This window comes from Ahaetulla prasina, chromosome 5 (genome assembly GCF_028640845.1).
Source record: "Ahaetulla prasina isolate Xishuangbanna chromosome 5, ASM2864084v1, whole genome shotgun sequence".
NCBI classification, from domain to species: domain Eukaryota; kingdom Metazoa; phylum Chordata; class Lepidosauria; order Squamata; family Colubridae; genus Ahaetulla; species Ahaetulla prasina.
Window position 1 is genome coordinate 138,973,553 of NC_080543.1, and position 20,546 is coordinate 138,994,098.

Genomic DNA, 20,546 nt, shown 5'->3' on the forward strand with positions numbered 1-20,546 from the left:
CATTTATTTAGGTATTTATTTATTTAGCAACATACAATACAATACAATTTATTGGCCAGTGTGATTGGACACGCAAGGAATTTGATCTAATGATCTAAGTGCCAAAGCCCACTGCAAATACATAGCAAAAAAAGCTCTAAGAGTTGTAAACCTAATTTTGCGTAGCTTCTTTTCCAAAAACACCACACTACTAACCAGAGCATATAAAACATTTGCTAGACCAATTCTAGAATACAGCTCACCTGTTTGGAACCCTCACCACATCTCTGACATCAATACAATTGAACGTGTCCAGAAATATTTTACAAGAAGAGTTCTCCATTCCTCTGAAAACAATAAAATACCTTATCCCACCAGACTTGAAATCCTAGGCTTAGAAAACTTGGAACTCCGTCGCCTTCGACAAGACCTAAGTTTAACTCACAGAATCATCTATTGTAATGTCCTTCCTGTCAAAGACTACTTCAGCTTTAATTGCAATAATACTAGAGCAACTAATAGATTTAAACTTAATGTCAACCGCTTTAATCTAGATTGCAGAAAATATGACTTCTGTAACAGAATCATCAGTGCTTGGAATACTTTACCTGACTCTGTGGTCTCTTCTCATAATCCTAAAAGCTTTAACCAAAAACTTTCTACTATTGACCTCACCCCATTCCTAAGAGGACCATAAGGGGCGTGCATAAGCGCACAAACGTGCCTACTGTTCCTGTCCTATTGTTTTTCTCTTCTTCCTATATATATGCTTATACCTCCTTATATTTACCCATATATGTGTTTATTTACTATATAATCTTTTTGTATGATACCTACATATATTGTTGTGACAAAATAAAATAAATAAATAAATAAAATAAATAAAAATAAATTTGTCTCTGGTGCATATGCTCTCAAAAACAGAGGAAACAACATTGGGTCTCTAGGTGACAGGAACAGCATTTTTATGCATTTTTAAATCTTTTTTTCAAGTATGAAGACTAGTAACACTTATTCATTTATTTATTAAAAATGGGAAACAAGTTGTATTCATTTTATTTTTCAGAATAAACGTAATGTTCGTTTGAATGAGCCCCAATGTGAACAGCATTTATTTAAAGACAAACAGGAAAGAATGAGTTTCAAGGCCAATAGAGTTTGTTTACTTATTTGTATTTTTTAAAAAAACAGGGCCAAATGAATCTCAAGGCTAATAGTGAATACTATTCAATGCTGCAAAGGGGGTTGTTGTTCAATATTAATCTAATTGGAGCACCCGGAAGCTCCAACTGGGCCAGAATGCGGCCACGCGGGTGATAGAGGGAGCACCTCGTGGCTCCCATATAAGACCTATCCTGCGTGGGCTGCACTGGCTTCCGGTGGTCTTTCGGGTGCAATTCAAGATGTTGATTACCATCTTCAAAGCGCTCCATGGCTTAGGACCGGGCTATTTACGGGACCGCCTACTGCCACAAACAGCCTCCCACCAACCTGTGCGCTCCCACAGGGAGGGCCTCCTTGGGGTGCCGTCGGTGAAACAATGTCGTCTGGCGACCCCCAGGGGTAGGGCCTTCTCTGTGGGGGCTCCTGCCCTCTGGAACGAGCTGCCTCCGGGGCTTCGCCAACTCCCCGACCTTCAGACTTTCTGCCGTGAACGGAAGACTCTTTTATTCCATTGAGCTGGGCTAGCCTGATTAAGTAATTTTAAATGGGGTTTTAGTTTTTATATTACTTAGTTTTTAATTTTGGCCACTATTTATATAAATTTTAGTTTTGTTTTTATTGTATATTTATTGTATCTTTTAAATTGGCTGTTAACCGCCCTGAGTCCTTCGGGAGAAGGGCGGTATACAAATGCAATAAATAAATAAATAAAATACTAACGCCATTAATGCAACAGATTTACATATGATAAAATGTTTTACATTTGATAAATATTAATTAATAGCAAACAAGAAAAAGTTTTATTGAACCAGCCCATCCAGAATTTTCCAGGCAAAAAACTCCGAGGATGTTTATCTATCTACTATTGACCTCACCCCATTCCTAAGAGGTCTGTAAGAGGCGTGCATAAGAGCACCAAAGTGCCTACCGTTCCTGTCCTAATGTTCCCTTTGATTGTATACAATTTCATATAGTTATTACATACTTATGGTTATATATATGCTTATATATCGTATAGTTATTTCATGCTTATGCTTATATATAATGTGACAAATAAAATAAATAAATAAATGTTCCCATTAAAGTTCTCCCTTTATCTTACTAGAGTAGAATTCACCACCATCCCATAAGCCTCCTTAAGTGACTTCATGATGCACAATGGGTGATTGATAATGTATATATAATTGCACTACAGCCTTCATTTATGGAATGAAGGATGGTGTAAGATGTGACCAAGTGACAAGATCATGTCATGGAGGATAAGTTGTCCTGTAGCTATTAGTCACAATGGCTGCATGGAATCTTCTGAATATTAGACCTGGATACCAGTTGCTAGGAAGGCAAGGTGCAAAAGAGCTTCATTACCTTCATGCTTTTCTCATGGACTTTCACAAAGGATCCAGTCGTACATTTTAAGAAGGATGCTGACTGAGTGGTGAACCATCCTTTGGAACAGGGACGTCTGCAAAATTCATAGTGACGGCAGCTTTCTGCCATTCTCTTTAGTGCCAGCAGAGTGGTAGGTAAAAACCACACATCACCAATAGCTGAATTGTTCAATCAAATGAATCCAATTTAAGCCAACCAATCAATGATTTGAATCTGAATTTGAATGATTTTCCAATCTTTACTTGATATTCTCTCCATAGCTAGAACAAAGTTGATAGGACTGTGATCTAGTAGAGTTGATATCCTTTGATGCTTTCCTGCCTTTAAAAGCTGTGTTCCATTTGTGAGATATAAAATGGTGGTTGCTGTCCTTCTGGCTTCTTCTCTATGGAAGACCCAGTCCTCAATGGTTGGCCAATTTGGGGAAATCTTCCGTCAACCTAGATGCTTCATTCTGAGGGTACATAAGGAATCTTTCTACACCTGGAAATTTCCCCACTGACATCGTAGTTACCACAGAGCTGGGGTATCGCTGAATATCAGATACTATGTCAAGTTTAGCCTGGGAGGGGTAGATGTAATCTTGACTGTTTTGCATGTTACCTTTTAAATATTTTTGTTGTATTTGGACAGAGCTACTGCTAAACTACTAAGCCGCCCATCCAAGTAATTTACTGGACAGAGTTAAGAGAAAGACCCACTCAATATTGTATTAAAAACTAGAGATTGCCTTATTAAAATGAGTTCGTATCTCTTTTCTGTCCTTAAAACAACTGTTCTTTCTCCTTAAGTGATCTCAGGGAATTATGAAAGGGAGTTAGGGCAACCCCACCCTGGGAGTTCTTTATGGTATGGATTCCAACCTCCAATTCTGTTGTTTTACTGTCCAATTTGGACAGCATAATCCCACTGCGGCTGAAACCCTAAGTTTCTTTGTTTCCTTTTCATTCTTGTTCCCTTTGGGGAGGGTTAATAATAAAGAATATGCTCACCAGCTTAGCTTTATCACTCATACCTTGGTTGTGTCCTCCGGCAGGAGATCAAGTACCCCATAACAGAATTCTGTTATTAGTACAATCCATGAAAAAGCCAATTTTGATGGAATTATATGCGCGCTGTTTCAGCTCTGAACTCTGTGATGCGAAGGAGCTTCACCTAGAGTTCCAGAGTGAGAATATAAAACTTGCTGAAGATCATACTGATGTATTTTGTAATGTCTTCTGGAATCTTTGATGCTCAGGGCCAAGTGTGAGTTCAAAAACAGCACCAAATAAATATTATAATATTGATTGAAATATTGCATGATTTCTTAGAAAAGCACATTTATCTTAATTGAAGAAATAATATAACAATGGTTTTCCTTTCAGAAAACAGTCTTGTTTCATGCCCTGGAAAAATGTCGAAGACCCCAAACCCCACAAAAACTGGTAGCAAAAAAACATTGCCTTCAGAAGCATCCCCAGATCCAGCACCCAAGCCAGAGAGTAGTAAGCTTTCCAGCTCTCTTCTCACAGTGGAAAATGTCAAAAAACATCAGGAGGAGGCCCCTGTGGCTAAATCGGATCTTGCTCAGTGGTCAATAGAAACATATATTGAAGAAAGTAACCGCTTTTTGAATGAGAGTGGCACCAAGACGGAGGGGAGCAGGGAGCAGGCGGTATCAAATGAAGAGGAATCAAGAGTTCTTCGTGAAGGTTACCCAGAAAACGCTGATCAAACTTTAGGAAAAGGTAGCTGTAGATTATTTTCCATATATATACCTGGAAGTGCATTCCGTGAGCTTCTTCCATAAACTGTGCAACCTGTGCCCAAGATGGCTAACTAAATATTATTTTAAAGGTCAAAAGCATCTGGAGATGGATTAGTCTAAGTCAAGGAAGTGATAATGGGATATGGTGTTTTCATCAATAGGGACTGAAATCCATCTTCCCCCTCCCCGCCCAAATTCTCCTGCACACTGAAAAGATGTTCTGCAAAACAATTGGAACGTGTGTGTCTCTGAGGTCTGCAGCTTGCAAGGTCCCTCTCCTTGTCCCCTTGATAAGGACACACGTAAAATGTCTTCCACAGACACGGTACGAGACATAATCCCTGACATGAAATATTCTGGAATGCATTAAGTAAGTGGACTTAAAGTCTCATTACAAAAAATCCCATCTAACCAACAAATTAAACAAAAATCAAATGTGACAACTTTAACATATTTGAGGATTTAGTTACAAATTAGTGGATAATCCTGTACTATGTCTTGTAGAGCTGATGAAAGCAACTTTTCCACTTTTATTATGATTTTTTTTTAAAAAATTCTCCCTCTGTGCAGATTTCCAGACAAGACCTCTGTCAGCTCCAGTTCCTGAAATTCAGCCACCCAAGTAAGAGGCATTTCTGCCTATTTCAGTCACATCCTTTCCAATAGCAGGAATTGCACTAGGTCTGTCTAAAGTAAGTAATTCGTTAAATAGGGCAACCAGAGCTGCAAAAATTCGGACATTCACTAGATGGCAGCAAAGAAACACAGTACTATCGAATGCGTGGTGCCATCTAGTGGCTCCAATTCCATTTATCCAGATCTAGTTTTCCTAAATTATTAGACCCTCCAATGGAGCCAGTGATAATGATGACATCTGTTGCCGCAGGACTTAAGGAAGTGAAGGAGAGCATTCGTTTGATCTTTTGTAATCCTTACAGCCAAGAGAGAGGCAGAATCAAATTCAACTGTTCTCTTTCTTATTTTTCTCCTTTTTTTCATTTTTGATATTTGAAAGCTTTAGAATGTATATAGGGTGTAACAAATATAGGTTAGCTAGAAATATAGCAATTTATTTTGGCACTGTCACCAACATAATTACATGAACATACTCTGATTTGACAGATTCGTAATATAGAGAATGAATGAATACAGAATGTATTTTCAGCTGTTTTCAATGGCCTTACTTCCAAGAATGTACACTTATGCTTTTTAAAATAATTTATTTTTGTGAAATGGATTTAATATATTTGTCTAAGTATTTTGAAAACATTTGTAGATAAAGTATTAATTCTGAAAGGCAATGAGACAATAAACACTAATAGGTGTCATTTTTCTCTCTCCTTGCATCATATACTTGATGATATTATCGAGTTATATATTTCAGTGTCATATCTGCAAAATAAGGACAACAAAGTCAAGACAGTAGCCAGGACAGTATGATTGAAGCTCCCCTCATTTATAATTGGAGAGCAAGAAGGGCGGCACATAAATTTAATAAATAAAACAATTGCTTGTGGGAAATCATTTGGAGCTTTGATTGCTCTGGATTGTTTTGATATTTCAGGCAGGCTTCTTCCGGCAGCCAGCTAACTAATATGGCAAGCTAACTAATATCAGTTGCTTTATAGACAAGATCGTGACATTTTTAGTTGATTCTTGGATTTGTAAAAATGTATTTTGGTGCAATTTCTAATTTAATTAAGTACACTTCTTTATCGTAATTAAATATGAATATAAATTATTACAGCAGTTAGTAAATAAATAAATAAACAAACAAACAAACAAACAAACAAATAAATAAATAAATAAATAGTCCTCTGATAAGAGTTGAGCATTTGTGAGATACTTCCTAATAGGAAATTTCTTCCAGAATTTGTTTTCCCTTCCTGCAGAAAACGGGAAGTTGCTGATTTGGAGACTCAGACTGAATGGAGCTACTCGGTCAGCTCTGAAGACTCCAGTGAGCTGAGTAAGTTCTGGAGGAAACTGGGCTGAGAGGCTGGGCTTCCAAGGAGGGGGCTGGGGACAAGGAAATAGGGGGTTGCTAGAGCCCCCTCCTCTGCCCCCTTGTAATTAGTAAGAGCAATTCAGGGGTGATATCGATGGCTCAGAGAAGAGGTGGATTCTCTTCAACAGACATGTTCTAAGATCCGCTAGATGGGCCCAGGTATGGTGAGAGACAAAATGAATGCAATTCTCTTGATTCTTGTCATAATCATTTAGAAATAGAGACGAAGGAGCAGAGAAGTACAGACGGAAAAGACAAAAGTGAGACCACAGAAGGCAGTAAGTTGCAAAAATGGTGCTATTTCCTTAATATCCCAGAAGTTGGGTGGTATCAATTCCAATCCCATTTGGATTTATGAATGATTTAGAAATGTTAACAAATATAATAGATTTTAATATTGAAATAACCAATTGTGGAGGGAGGGGAGGGGGGGAGGGGAGGGGAAGGAAGGAAGGAAGGAAGGAAGGAAGGAAGGAAGGAAGGAAGGAAGGAAGGAAGGAAGGAAGGAAGGAAGGAAGTTTGAAAATGCTGCCAGCATCTGTTTGAACTCTGAATATCCAGAGCTAATTGGAAAAATATTTGGCTTGGCCACCTATCCCCTGTCTCACCCTAAAGGGAACCAGTTCAAATGGACTAAAGATGACGTTTCCTAAATAGTTCTGAAAGCTATAGTAAGCTTCTTTTCCTGAGAATTCCCTCTCTGGATGGAAGAGGAAGGCTCTTCCTTGTCCCCTGTTCATCCATAAGCATCACAAGAGGAAGAAGGGAGTAGAAAGAAGAGAAGAACCGCATTTAGGGGAAAGGATCCCCAAGGCCTTTATTAAGCCAAGCTCCGTGCACTAGTTTGTAATCTCTCTGTCTTGTAGGTCCGCTTTTCACCCCAAATGCTTCCCTGGTGTTGCTTCTCCTGTCCCCTTCCTTGTACCTGGACTTACATGACTTCTCTTGAAGGCTGAAATCTGTTCAGGACTATAGTTGTGTTTTGTTGTTGTTATTCAGCAGAAATATTGCATCATGCAGGAGAGGAAGGAACATCTGAGACCGAGCTGGAGACTGGTATGCTATGTTCTACGAGTAGTTCTCGACTTACGGCCACAATTGAGCCCAAAGTATCCGTATGTAAGTGAGGCAGTTGTTAAGCGAGTTTTGTCCCATTTTACAGCCTTCCTTGCCACAGTGGTTAAGCAAATCGCTGCAGGGGTTCAGTTAGTAACACGCCTGACTTCCCTCTCGACTTTGCTGGTCAGAAGGTGGCAGAAGGGAATCACTTTGATTCCAGGACACTGCAACCGTCATAAATATGAGTCAGTTGCCAACTTTCATCGTGTGACCCTGGGGATGCTGCAACAGTCGTGTGAAAAATTGTCATAAGTCACTTTTTTCAGTGTTGTTAGAACTTAGAACAGTCACTAAATGAACAGTCGTAAGTTGAGGACTACCTGTTTTAAAGTTCCTCTGAAACCCTGAGTTGTTCAACACAGAAATAAAACGGTAAAGGCTCCTCAATTGTTTGTCTCTGCAAAATTTTGCCGTTTCCCCCCCAGTACCTGTAGATTAAGACTCAAGTTATTACATATAACTCCGTGACCACTGGCATTTCGAGACAGTCAGCAGGAAGGAGGTGAGCCAAGGGCTTGCAGGAGACAAGGAGGCTTTCTCTACTCCGAGTGCAGCTTATGCAAGGCCTGCCTCCCAGAGTACCAGCAGAAACCACCTCATCCAAGCCTTGCTGGATAAATCACAGCATATTATATGCTGGAGCGTTGTTTCTCCACCGTGGCCGTTTTAAGAGGTGTGGACTTCAACTCCCAGAATTCCCCAGGCAGCCTTGGGAGTTGAAATGGCCACGGTTGAGAACCAGAGCATAGCCAACAACATCTGCAATTGCTAGTCTAGGAATGTGCGTATGATAGAGGTGAAGAAACACCTGTGTCTATGAATTAGATCATCTCGACAGAGCCAAAAAAGAGGTTTATATACTTTTTTGGATTTTTTTAAATTATATTTTTCTCAGGGCTAAGTTTTCAGATATCTAAATTGGTAATTATTTCTCATTGTTTTTGTGGATCTTTTTTTCACAGTTTGGGAGCTTGGTTTTCTATTTAAAAATGGTGATGTAACTATGAGTCTTGTTTATTCAGAATGTTTCCTAGAGAGTTTCTATATATCGTTTCACCTGGTTTGTTCTTTGTGGAAAAAAGATGAATTTTGGAGACTTTGCTGCTCTCTGAGCTTGGCTGTTTGCTTGCAAACGTTTCACAACCCAACTAGGTAACTTCATCAGTGCTATTGAGTGGGGGGTTCTCTGCTTTGGTGACTAACTTTTTTCTTTTCTTCCCCCTTTCATACATTGCATTGTCAACTTCAAGAAAGCATTTCTGATGAGGAGAAGATAAAGTCTTTTGTCCAAGATGAGGTGAGATTTCAGATTTCTTATTTCTTCCCAAGAAGCAAGATTATCCAGCTTTTGATGCAAACTCAGTATATTTATTGCAACTAAAAATAACACAACACACCAAGCAAATTCAAAGCTTTTTGCTTGGAAAGCGGGCGCGAGAGCTTACTTCTGCAAAATTATCCAAAGAGATAAATCTGAGGTTTAAGAAAATCCAACATTTCTAATTAAGATTCCAAATAATTCAAATATGGCATACCAACCAAGCCCCAGAAAATTATGTATTTTTTATTTTATTTAAGAGAATTTATATGGCTAGTAAATGGGGGGGGGGAACAGTTTTAAAGGAGTCTCACTAAATGCTAGTAAGAGTGTTCCAGAATCAGAGGAACAAGTGGGGAATCAATTATTTAGGAATAGAAAAGGGCATCCCACATGAGTAGAGTAGAGTAGAACAGAACGGAACGGAATGGGACGGAACGGAACGGAACAGAAGGACGGGATGGGACAGGACGGGATGAGACAGAACAGAATAAGAATATTCTTTATTTGGCCAAGTGTGTTGAGACACGCAAGGAATTTGTCTCCGGTGCAGAAGCTCTCAGTGCACCTGCAAAGCAAGAGACTAATAAAAGTCATAACAATAAGGCCTGATGGCTGTCATCTGGAAGTACCAGCAGCCCCCCCCCCTCCTCAGTTGCTCCTCTCCATGGGCACCTTGTCCAAGGAGAGGAGAGGAACGGGCCCACCCGGAGCCCACCAAGTCTCAGGCAGATCCCTTTGTCATCTCCAATAAGCATCGATCCACCAGCTCCTTTCTCCTTTGGCCTTTCGTTACTACAAGGTCTTGTTATTATAGTCTCTTTGGATAAAAGTACAATTGTAGCATTTCTTGTGCTATCCCTCCCCTGCCTTCTTGAAAGGCCAAAGTCAGCCTTGAATGCCTGTGCCCCCTTCCCTCCCATTGGCACCCAGGACAGTCAGGATGGGACAGTCTTCCATTTCTTCCGCGCTGCCTCCTGATTTCCAGGGCTATCTTCATATTTTGCTAACAGTTGCTGCACTTTTCCTCCTCTATGTAAACCCACCAATATAGCTGAAAAGAACTCAGGCACAACATCCCCTGTTTTTCCACCCCATTGTGAATGTCAGGTTCTTGCTGAATGAGGACAATGCTTGTCATGAAGGTAGAAGCCATTTGTCATATAGGGTGACCTGTGTATAAGCAAATTTACCTAGGAAACCTTTCGCACCATTGATTCAACCTGAGGCAAAAAGATTTAACGCCTTTGTGTCTTTGAGGAGCATCCGGTCAGTGATCTGTGCCTGATGGGTCGCTGTGAGTTTTGCACCTCCCTCCTGAAGCCTTTACCGTCCCCAGAGGAACTGGAGGAGAAACCAGAGAAGATGGAGCACGTAGGTCTTCCTTCCTTTCCAGACATCTCCCTGTCTGGCCATCGTGGTTTCCTGATGAACTGATTGTGCAGAGAACCAGGTTTTTCCTGATAAAACTTTGGAGGAAAGCTTATACTATATAAAACCGTAAAAGCATCCATTGCTAATGGCATATAGCTTCTCTGTAGGATCATTATTTTTGGAAGAGACAAAATTGCATGCATTGGCTTTCAGAACCAGTATTCACCCCTGGGTGACAGGTATCCTGAGATTGTGGTCCTTCATTTACAGCCGATTGCTTAGTGACCATTCCAAGTTCTGATGGAGCTACCTGGGGTGGGGGGTGACTTACCATTCAGATTCGAGGTCCTGACGCCCCCCACCCCCTTCGGGCACTCAGCAACCCAGCCACCTCTGTACCATTTGCACCACCTCTAGTGATATTTATGGTGGTTTTGTTGCAAATTGGTGTTTGTTTCCAGTTTTTGGTAAAACCACGCCCATTCGCAATTTATTGATCTACTTAATGGCTGCTGCAAAAAAGGTTGTAAAATCAGATCGATCATATGACCGACCCATTTCCTAGCTATCCAAAGTTACGACCACGAGGGGAGGGCTCCATGGCAGTTGTGACTTCTTCAGCTCTGCCTGTATTTTACCTAAGAGAAGAATTGTGCCATTTTTATTCCTTGAGTGGAAATTCGTATTTGCATATCTGTCTGTAACATGACTCTTATTACCATAATTAATGTTAAGGAAGATTTGAAAAATTCTGGGTATATATAATCCTAAGCACTTAAGGCATTTAAATTTGAAATATGTATTAACTACATTTTTTATACTGCCATGCCTCATAAGGACTCGGGCAAACAGAAATGTCTATGATACTAGACATAATGTTTTCAATTTAGGAGGACTGTCAGCGCAAAAACCTGACTTTTAAAAATTACCCATAAAATACAACACCTTCCTAAAAACTTTATATACTAAGAAACCTATGCCACATTAGAGAGGAGGAGAACCACATCACCCAAAATTAAAATTAATAAATAGTTTTTACCCTCTGTAATGATTCCTCAAATTTGAAATTTGTTTATAAAGCACTTGCTGTGCTAGTATTTCTGTCACTAGGCGGAACAGTAAAGAAGGAAGAAACGGACGGAGCTGTTTGTTAGCTCTAGAAAGTGTGAGCAGAGCCGAGTCAAAACTGCTGATGCTCATTTTTGCCTCTATATTATCGTTTTTATTATACGTGGCTGTATCTCTATACGTCTGTATATTGCCTAGACACTGAGAATATATCTGCCGGAAAAAAAACTCCACATTGGCGACAGGAAGGGCATCCGGCCATTAAAACACCCTGCTGGCTCCATTCAGTTGCCCAGACTCCATCCCGCAAGGGGTTATGGGGTCATTGAAAGATGATGATGATGATGATGATGATGATGATCTGTATATTGCCTAGAGTCCATGGGATGAAGGCGAGAAATCGATCTGTGTAAGTAAATACATATTAGCAGCTTCACTGGGATTTTTGATCAGGGATGGCTGAAGAGACCATGAAAAGTAAGATCAAGGCATCTAGGGAAATCCCGGTCCGGGAGAACACCAGGAACATCTGGGGAAGCAGGTCTGTAGGACAACGGTTCTCAGCCACAGTGCAGAGACAGATGGCTCACGTTGAACAAGCTGAGAAGGTCCTTCAATTAGCTGTTGGGGGAATCAAGCTTTTCCATTTTTTATTTTTTTAAAAAAGCACTTATGAGTCACGTTAGGACACGAAACCAGCATATTCTCTCCTTGAGATTATTAAATACTGAAAGGCAAATGCCAGACCTAAGCAGGCCTTGTGGCGGCCCTCCCTCCTCTGAACCCGGGGCTCCTTTGTAGTTTCTGTGTTGCAGGACCTACAAAGAGGTTTTCCAGTGTGTGATACAGGAGCTGATGGAGAGGCCAGGCAGCGAAATCGACATCCGTCCTCATGCCCGACTGTCCCTTACAACGATGGAGAACAACACTAAAAGGATGATAATAGAAGAGTAAGCAAAGTTGTCTCAGCCCCCCCTCTGCTACCCTCTAGCTACCCTGCTACCCTCTAGTAGTCGTCTAAATTTTTGCAGTCCATACCGAATGCTTAATTTCCACCATCCCCTGCAAAATATTTTTTTCCCTATCTTAGTGTGACTTTGTCAGGCACACAAAATTCCAAAATAAAGCCCTGGGCGTGGCCACATTTAAGTCTGGCAAGGTCAGAATAGTTTATATAAGAAACAGGGTAATGTGGAACAGTTTATTTAGAATAGAATAGAATTTGTTATTGGCCAAGTGTGATTGGACACCAAGGAATTTGTCTTGGTGCATATGCTCTCAGTGTACATAAAAGAAAGGATATCTTCATTAAGAATCATAAGGTACAACACTTTATGATAGACATAGGGTACAAATAAGCAGTCAGGAAACAATATCAATTAAATCATAAGGATACAAGCAACAAAGTTACAGTCATACAGTCATAAGTGGAAGGAGATGGGTGATGGGAACGATGAGAAGATTATAGTACTGCAGATTTAGTTAATAGTTTGACAGTGTTGAGGGAATTATTTGTTTAGCAGAGTGATGGCCTTCGGGAAAAAACTGTTCTTGTGTCTAGTTGTTCTGGTGTGCAGTGCTCTATAGCGTCGTTTTGAGGGTAGGAGTTGAAACAGTTTGTGTCCAGGATGTGAGGGGTCGGTGCAGTGTACAAGTCCTCAATGGAAGGCAGGTTGGTAGTAAGTGTTTTTTCTGCAGTTTTAATTATCCTCTGAAGTCTGTGTTTTTCTTGTTGGGTTGCAGAACCAAACCAGACAGTTATAGAGGTGCAGATGACAGACTCAATAATTCCTCTGTAGAACTGGATCAGTAGCTCTTTGGGCAGTTTGAGCTTTCTGAGTTGGTGCAGAAAGAACAGTCTTTGTTGTGCTTTTTTGATGAGGTTTTTGATGTTAGCTGTCCATTTATGATCTTGCAATATGGTAGAACCTAAAAATTTGAAGGTCTCTACTGTTGATACTGTGTTGTCTAGTATTGTAAGAGGTGAAAGTATGGAAGAGTTTCTCCTAAAGTCTACCACCATTTCTACAGTTTTGAGTGTGTTCAGTTCCAGATTGTTCGGTCACACCACGACGATAGTTGTTCAACCTCCTGTCTGTATGCGGATTCATCATTGTCTCGAATGAGACCGATCACTATTGTGTCATCTGCAAACTTCAGTAGTTTAACAGATGCGATGCAGTCATTGATATACAGAGAGAAGAGAGGTGGGGAGAGCACACAACCTTGGGGGCCCCCTGTGCTAACTGTACAAGTATCAGTGTGATTTAAATAAACCAGTCATGTTATCAGCTCAGGGCTGCAAATGTGTGGAAGCTACCATGTTTCCCCAAAAATAAGACCCTGTCTTTCATTTCTTTGAACCCTGAAATAAGCGCTTGGCCTTATTGCCATGCACTCAAAAGCCCGATTGGGCTTATTATCAGGGGATGTCTTATTTTGGGGGAAACAGGGTAGTAGACATCCAGCTTAACTGCAGCCCAGTTGTGGCAGCCTGATGTTTACAAAACTATCCTGTTTTCCCCAAAATAAGACATCCCCTGATAATAAGCCCAATCGAGCTTTTGAGCGCATGGCAATAGAATAGAATTCTTTCTTGGCCAAGTGTGATTGGACACACAAGGAATTTGTCTTGGTGCAGATGCTCTCAAGAGTACATAAAAGATAAGAAAAGATTAGGCCAAGCGCTTATTTCAGGGTTCAAAACAATATAAGACAGGGTCTTATTTTCCGGAAAACACGGTACCATATTCCTCCTGAATGACAAGACCTTTTGGATAAGGCCAGATGGGGAAGGGTCCCAAAGAGGGTGGAGGAAACTGGCCCCTCTGTGTTTCTTTGGCTCCGTAGAAAAACCGAGATTGGCCGGCTTTCTCTGATTTGCCTTATTGACGGAACTGACGGGTCTCTCTGTGCCCATTTCCTGCAGCTGCTTTTATGGCAGAAATGCCTTGCAGCTTGGCTACTGATGGCTTATTTTCCAATATTTTTCTCCTAGGTTACAGGAGCGAGGCTTTGAGCGATACAGAGAGATATTTATGCAATACATAAGATTTGGCCCATGTGAGTATGACCCTCCGGAGCCCCTCTCCAGCCGGCTCATTCCCCCAAATAAGGCCTGCCTCTCCAGAAGGGCCAGGATGAGGAAACATCCTTCCCTTTTCACTTGGGTAAAAGGAGGCAAATCCTGTGGAATCCTTGCCGAAATCCCAAACTATTTAATCTGCCCTTCACTGTATTTCAGGCATTAAAATTCATTTCAAATTATCAGACTACCCACCCAAACCAGAAACTACAATCCTAAAGAAACGGTATCCAGAACCCAAAGAGCTACTGGAGATTGACTTGGAATTCAAAGCTGAGCAATTAAAGGTAGGTGGCTCTCCTAGCGGACAGTGACCTCATTTAGTGGCCAAAGGCTCATTGGAAAAGTGGACGGAATCCCCTCAGTCCTTTTCCTTTGACTCGATAGAAAAAGGAAGAAGTGCTGCGTGCTTCCTCTGACACACACACATACAGAAAGAGCTGCACTCGGTTGATCTCGGCCCAGGAGCCCCAGGGAGCCTCGGGGGAGCTTCCCCTCCCTCCACAATGGCCCTGGGGGAGAGGAAGAGGCAGAGCCACTCAGGGAGCTCCGGTAGCTGAGGAGGGACACGAACCCACCTCTCCCTGCTCCTTTCTGGCAGCTGGGCTCCCTCAAACTCACCTTCCTAATCCAGGTGGGCAGATAACACTTCTTGGCCAACGTTCACGTCAATCTCCAGTTCCAAAAGGCTTTTTAAAACAAAAAACCAAAAAAACCAACAACCACACTGCAGACATCTGGTGCAAGTAAATTGTCTTTTCTGTGGCAACCAGTTGAACAGGAAGAAGTCCTGTCTTCTAGTCTACCATTTCCAGTTCTGGGTTTCAAAAACTCAGAAGACCACTAGAAAAATAACTCTGCTACTATCTAGTGGCCATCTGGATTTTTGCTTCCAACTATTAATATCTTGTTTTCATATAATTGATTCTTACTAGCTATTAGGTAACTATGATTAATTCCAGAGAAGCTCTGTCTCCCCATATCTTATCTGTTAAACGGCTCCCTTATTTTCATCCTAAATATCCATTTCTTGAACTTTAACTTTCTTGTGTTATTTATTTATTCAACTTCTATGGATGCCCAACTCACAAGGTGCTCTGGCAGTTCACAAACCCAAAACTGTCATATCTCAGACAAACAAGTTGGAAGCTGAAGACCCCAATCACTATGCAACTGTGTCTCGGGGGGGGGCGGGCAGATGGCCTCTTAAAGTCCCCCTTTCATTTGGTGGCTGTGCAGCATGGTTGATATCAGGGAGGTCATGCGATCACATGCGTGTGCCATGTTTCAGAAGAACTCCTTTGCCTTCCCTGTTTTTTCTGCTTTCTTCCTCAGCTTTGCCACCCTTTCGAGCCTGTGAAAAGATACTATCACGATGGAAATATATTCTTCCTTCTTTTTCCGGATGGAACGGGCCAAGTCTAATATCCACCCATAAATAACATTTAGGGCAGGCCAGGGTCTCCAATCTTGGTGCTTTAAGACTTGTGGAATTCCCAACCAAGGAATTCTGCGAATTGAAGTTCACCAAGGTTGGACACTCCTGAGGTAGAGGAAGGATGGATGGATGGTTTGGAGAGGTCTTAGCTCAAAATTCCTTTTTCTATGGGACGCAAGCGCCCTATGGCCATATGTGTGAGTGGCATGTCAAAGCATAGGGAGGCCTGGTGAGCCTGGCTGGGTGGAGCAATTTCTCATGACACCTCTCGGTTTGGGGATGAAGAACCCTTGGCTTGGTGGAAAGAAAGCCAGGATGAGTCCTTTCTGAGGTGCTTCTCTAATCAATGTCCGTTTCTGTGTTTGCTGCTGGGCTCTTCCATAAAGCTCATCCAGGAATAGTTTTGTCCATAAAAATAAATATAAATAAAAATTACCAAAATGAAGACTATGTTACTAAAGCATATAATATTGTAATATACCTACACCGCCCCCTGGAATAAACCATATCCTTCCTTAGCTCCTTCTCAATTACCCGTCAGGCCGCCTTGCCCTCCTCATTACTTACGTGAGGGAGACCCAGTTCACCTACAGCATCCTCGGGGACAGAAAGGACCAGGAACTTCTGGCCTTCTTCACCAACCAGGGCCACGCAGCGCACTACCAGCACAAAGAAAAGCTCAGGTAAGGAAAGGAAGGAAAGAGCTTTAAGCAGCATACAACTGTACAACGCAACGACAAGACCAGAGGAAAAGCTACAATATGCTTACCGGGGTGGCATACTTGGCGCTGATCAGGCTCCAATTATTCCGTGTCCTGAGGCGTTCTTGAGGAGCCAGATGCCCAAAGGGAAATAAAAACCTCTTTACAGAATGACCGTCAGGGGTTCTCAACTTATGACCACACTTATAACTTCTTTCAGTGCACTTGCAACTTGGGATGGTTACTAAATGAAAGGGGCACAAATGGAAGACTAGCTATATAAATCTTAATCGGAATTCAGATGGTTTGGATTGTGATCATAAAGAATACGGGAGATTATGACTACATTTGCACATGTTGCATGTGAAAAGGAGCAGAGCTTTGAGAGCCAAAAGTTTTGGTTTTTTAAAATCTTCTGTGGACATTTCCTAATGTAGAGCACACAAATCGAAGGTTTTCAGCAAAACAATGCAGGATTTTCTTGCAACCGTTTCAAACATTTGCAAAGCTTTTTATGGAAGAGGTAAGTAATAAACTCCCTGCAGTTTTCCTGGCAAGGTTTTGGTTTAGGAATGGTTCGCTCTTCCTGGGCCTGAGAGGGAGGGACTGGCCTAAAGTCAGCTAGATGCATTTCATTATTTGGTTTCTGTAACCACCCATCTCAGCAAGTTCCAGTGGGAGGTGTAGATCGTAAAACATAAAGGCAATGAAGGTAGCGCAAAATTATTGTAACTTGAGCAGTTTTACTGCTGCGTGCATCTTTTTCCCACTAGAAATCCAAAACACACCTTCAGTCCTGTTTCATGTTGCTTTTCTTGCCTTAGGTTGCACCTGGACCTTTGCAACGGTTCCGTCTTTGACAAGAAAGGACAGCGGCAGAAGTTCTGGAACTGGTGGGGCACCGAGGGCCACGTTCACGCACCTCCTTTCCAGCCCATCTGTCTTCAACTCAACGTTTATATCCAGGTTAAAATTAAAGCCCAGGATCAGGTTTTCTTCACATTTACAAAGCTTCATGATTGTCTCCACCTCAACGTTGGCGCGCGGCTGAAAGTAAGTAGGGCCGGCCTTTTTGGTGCAATTTCTTTTGATCATTCACCAACATCAAACATTGCTTATGGGTGGAGATCTAGGCAAAGGGGGTCAGACGGTCTACATCGTAAGGGGCAGGGACTCCCCTCTTACAAGGGGTAAGGATCACCTCTCTCCTATGACGCCCACCCAGCTCACAAGGACCAGGAGTCAGGGCGTGAAGGGGATTGTCATCTGGGAGGACTGTGAAAAGTTACCAGTCTGCTTCCCGGTGCAATTCAAGGTGTTGGTGATCACATGTCAGACCCTTCATGGCAGGGATCCAGGCTACTTGAGGGACTGTCTTATCCCACTGGGATTGGCCTGTCCAACTCGGCCCAGCAGAGGAGGCCTGCTGGGGGTCCCCTCCGCCCGAGTTTTTCGGCTGGTGGGGTCCAGGAGGAGGGCCTTCTCTGCTGTGGCTTCCTGTCCTCTGGAACGCCTCGCCCCCCTACAATGTGAGGTTGGCCCCAACCCTCCTACCTGTTCATAAGGGCCTGAAGATGTGGTTCTGCCAATTGGCTTGGGGCTCCAGTGGGGGAACAGCATGATGGAGAGGATGGAAGAATAACAGATCCCCCCCCAACCCTCCCCATGTGTCCTTGGTTTTAATGTCTGTTTTTATTTGTTATGTTTTAACTGTATATGTAACTGTAAGCTGCTCAGAGTAGTGAGATGGGTGGCCAATGAATGAATGAATGAGTGAGTGAATATGGGCCTTTTTGGTGGTGGGCCCTTCCTTATGGAACATCATTCCCCATGAGGTACAGTTGGCCCCACACTCTGTTGCTTCTCCAAAAGGCCTTAAAAATGTGGTTTTGTCAATGGGCCTGAGGACCCCGGATGGAAATGGAAATGGTGCCAATCAAGAGGCTGGTTTGATTGTGTGGTTGCTGCGTTGGGGGCTGGGGGGTGGGGCTTTTTTTAATGGGGTTTAATATACAGTACCTGGGGTAAGTTCGGTGGGTCTATACATTTAATAAATAAAATAATGAGGTTGTTCTTGAGGTACTGACATCACAGGTGCAGTTTCAACTTCCCCACTCTGTTTTTTTTGAAGACTTTTATCCACTGTTTCTACATCCACTTTCAATACATTAAAAAGAAAATCTTTTGCTTTCAACTCAGTATCAATTCGATATCTCCTGCCTTGAAAAAATACTGTTAAGCCAATTGGAACCTCCCATCTATATTGAATCTGATGCTTCTTAAGCTCTTGTGTAAAAAACCTAAAGTCCCTTCTATCCTTTAACATTTTAGCAGGGATCTCTTTCAAAACCAACACCTCCTGTTCTCCTATTTGCAATTTCTTTTGGTATGTAGCTTGCAAAATCTGATTTCTTATTGTAGAAGTCAAAAAATAAATTACAATGTCTCTTGGGAGCTTTTTCTGCCTCGCTACCCAAGAATTAACCCTATATGCCTTATCAATTTGAAAATCAACTTCTCGAGGGTCTATTCCTAACATTTCAGATAAGGCTTCTGATATAACTTTTTAAAGATCTTCTTCCTTCTGATCCTGGAGACCCCTAATTCTCAAAGCCTTCTCCACGCTCTATATTGCAATACCACCACAAGGTCCTCATTTTTATCCACTGTTTCTACATCCACTTTCAATACATTAAAAAGAAAATCTTTTGCTTTCAACTCAGTATCAATTCGATATCTCCTGCCTTGAAAAAATACTGTTAAGCCAGTTGGAACCATCTATATTGAATCTGATGCTTCTTGAGCTCTTGTGTAAAAAATCTAAAGTCCCTCCTATCCTTTAACATTTTTGCAGGGATCTCTTTCAAAACCAGCACCTCCTGTTCTCCTATTTGCAATTTCTTTTGGTGTGTAGCTTGCAAAATCTGATTTCTCATTGTAGAAGTCAAAAAATAAATTACAATATCTCTTGGGAGCTTTTTTTGCCTTGCTACCCAAGAATTAACCCTGTATGCCTTATCAATTTGAAAATCAACTTCTCGAGGATCCATTCCTAACATTTCAGCTAGGGCTTCTGATATAACTTTTTAAAGATCTTCTTTCTTCCGATCCTGGAGACCCCTAATTCTCAAAGCCTTCTCCACGCTCTATATTGCAATACCACCACAAGGTCCTCATTTTTATCCACTTTATTTTGGAGCTGTCCGACTTTATTATCCAAATACTGATTTGCTTGACTAATTACTTCCACTTTATCCTCCATTACTTCCAAATTTTTTGCCAAACCTTGAAAAACCATCAATAAATCTTCTCTAATTTTTTTTAGTCTCTTTAATTTCTTCTCTAAGTTGATCCTTCACACCATGAATATTATTCATAATTTCTTTAAATCTCTCTTCAGAAACTCTGTTCTGTTCCTTTAACATATCTTCCAAGTTAGTTTATATTTATATTTATATTATATATATATAAGCAAAAATATGAACGAAGGAAGCATTGGTGTTCACATTATGGATTTATAATGATGTAATCCATTCCCTCCTCCATTACTTCAAATTTTTCTTAATCCGTGTTGTTTTCTTAATCCGTGTTGTCTTTTTTCTCATGGCTTTTGGCAGTTGAAGGATCCAGACATGCTTTGGGTCCTTCAGCAATATGGAACCAGGAAGCACCTGGTAAGTCCTTCCATGCTGGAGAAGATCAGCAGAATCTTGACCAACGTGAAGAACGTATTAAAGAACCTGGACTCTGATTCCTCAAAAGAAGCTGCTGACCTGCATCAGGTATTGAAGGTGTACGAAAGAATGCACCAAAGACACAACAAGAAGTAGCACAAAGAGAGAGAAGTTAAGATTGCGGGAAGCCAATCTCATTTTAGTAGTACGGAAACTACTAAGTTAGCTTCATATAGAAATCATTAAATCTTCCCTCCGTCTATACCGTAGTTTCTTTTCAGGTCTCTTTATGCAACACACTTAGATTTCACACCACATTTGAACTAAGAGGCTCTACAGGTAATCCTCGACTTAAGACCATTCATTTAATGACTGTTCAGTGAAAAAAGTGACTGTAAAAATCAGTCTCTGCACTTATGATTGTTGCAGGGCCCCCAAAATCAAAATGTTGGGTTCTTTGGAACTGGTAGGTATTGACA

General features: G+C 41.4%; 1 protein-coding gene across 1 annotated transcript; it reads left to right on the plus strand.

The window, feature by feature from the left end:
- Positions 1 to 3,928: 3,928 nt before the first annotated feature.
- On the plus strand, positions 3,929 to 20,223 carry ERICH6B (glutamate rich 6B). Its single transcript, XM_058186273.1, has 13 exons — positions 3,929 to 4,262; positions 4,853 to 4,904; positions 6,175 to 6,251; positions 6,506 to 6,568; positions 7,290 to 7,405; positions 9,991 to 10,101; positions 11,971 to 12,119; positions 14,168 to 14,232; positions 14,414 to 14,541; positions 15,590 to 15,677; positions 16,222 to 16,375; positions 17,218 to 17,446; positions 20,011 to 20,223. Exons 1-13 carry the CDS (start codon positions 3,929 to 3,931, stop codon positions 20,221 to 20,223), a joined length of 1,779 nt encoding a protein of 592 aa, XP_058042256.1.
- The last annotated feature ends 323 nt before the right edge of the window (positions 20,224 to 20,546 follow it).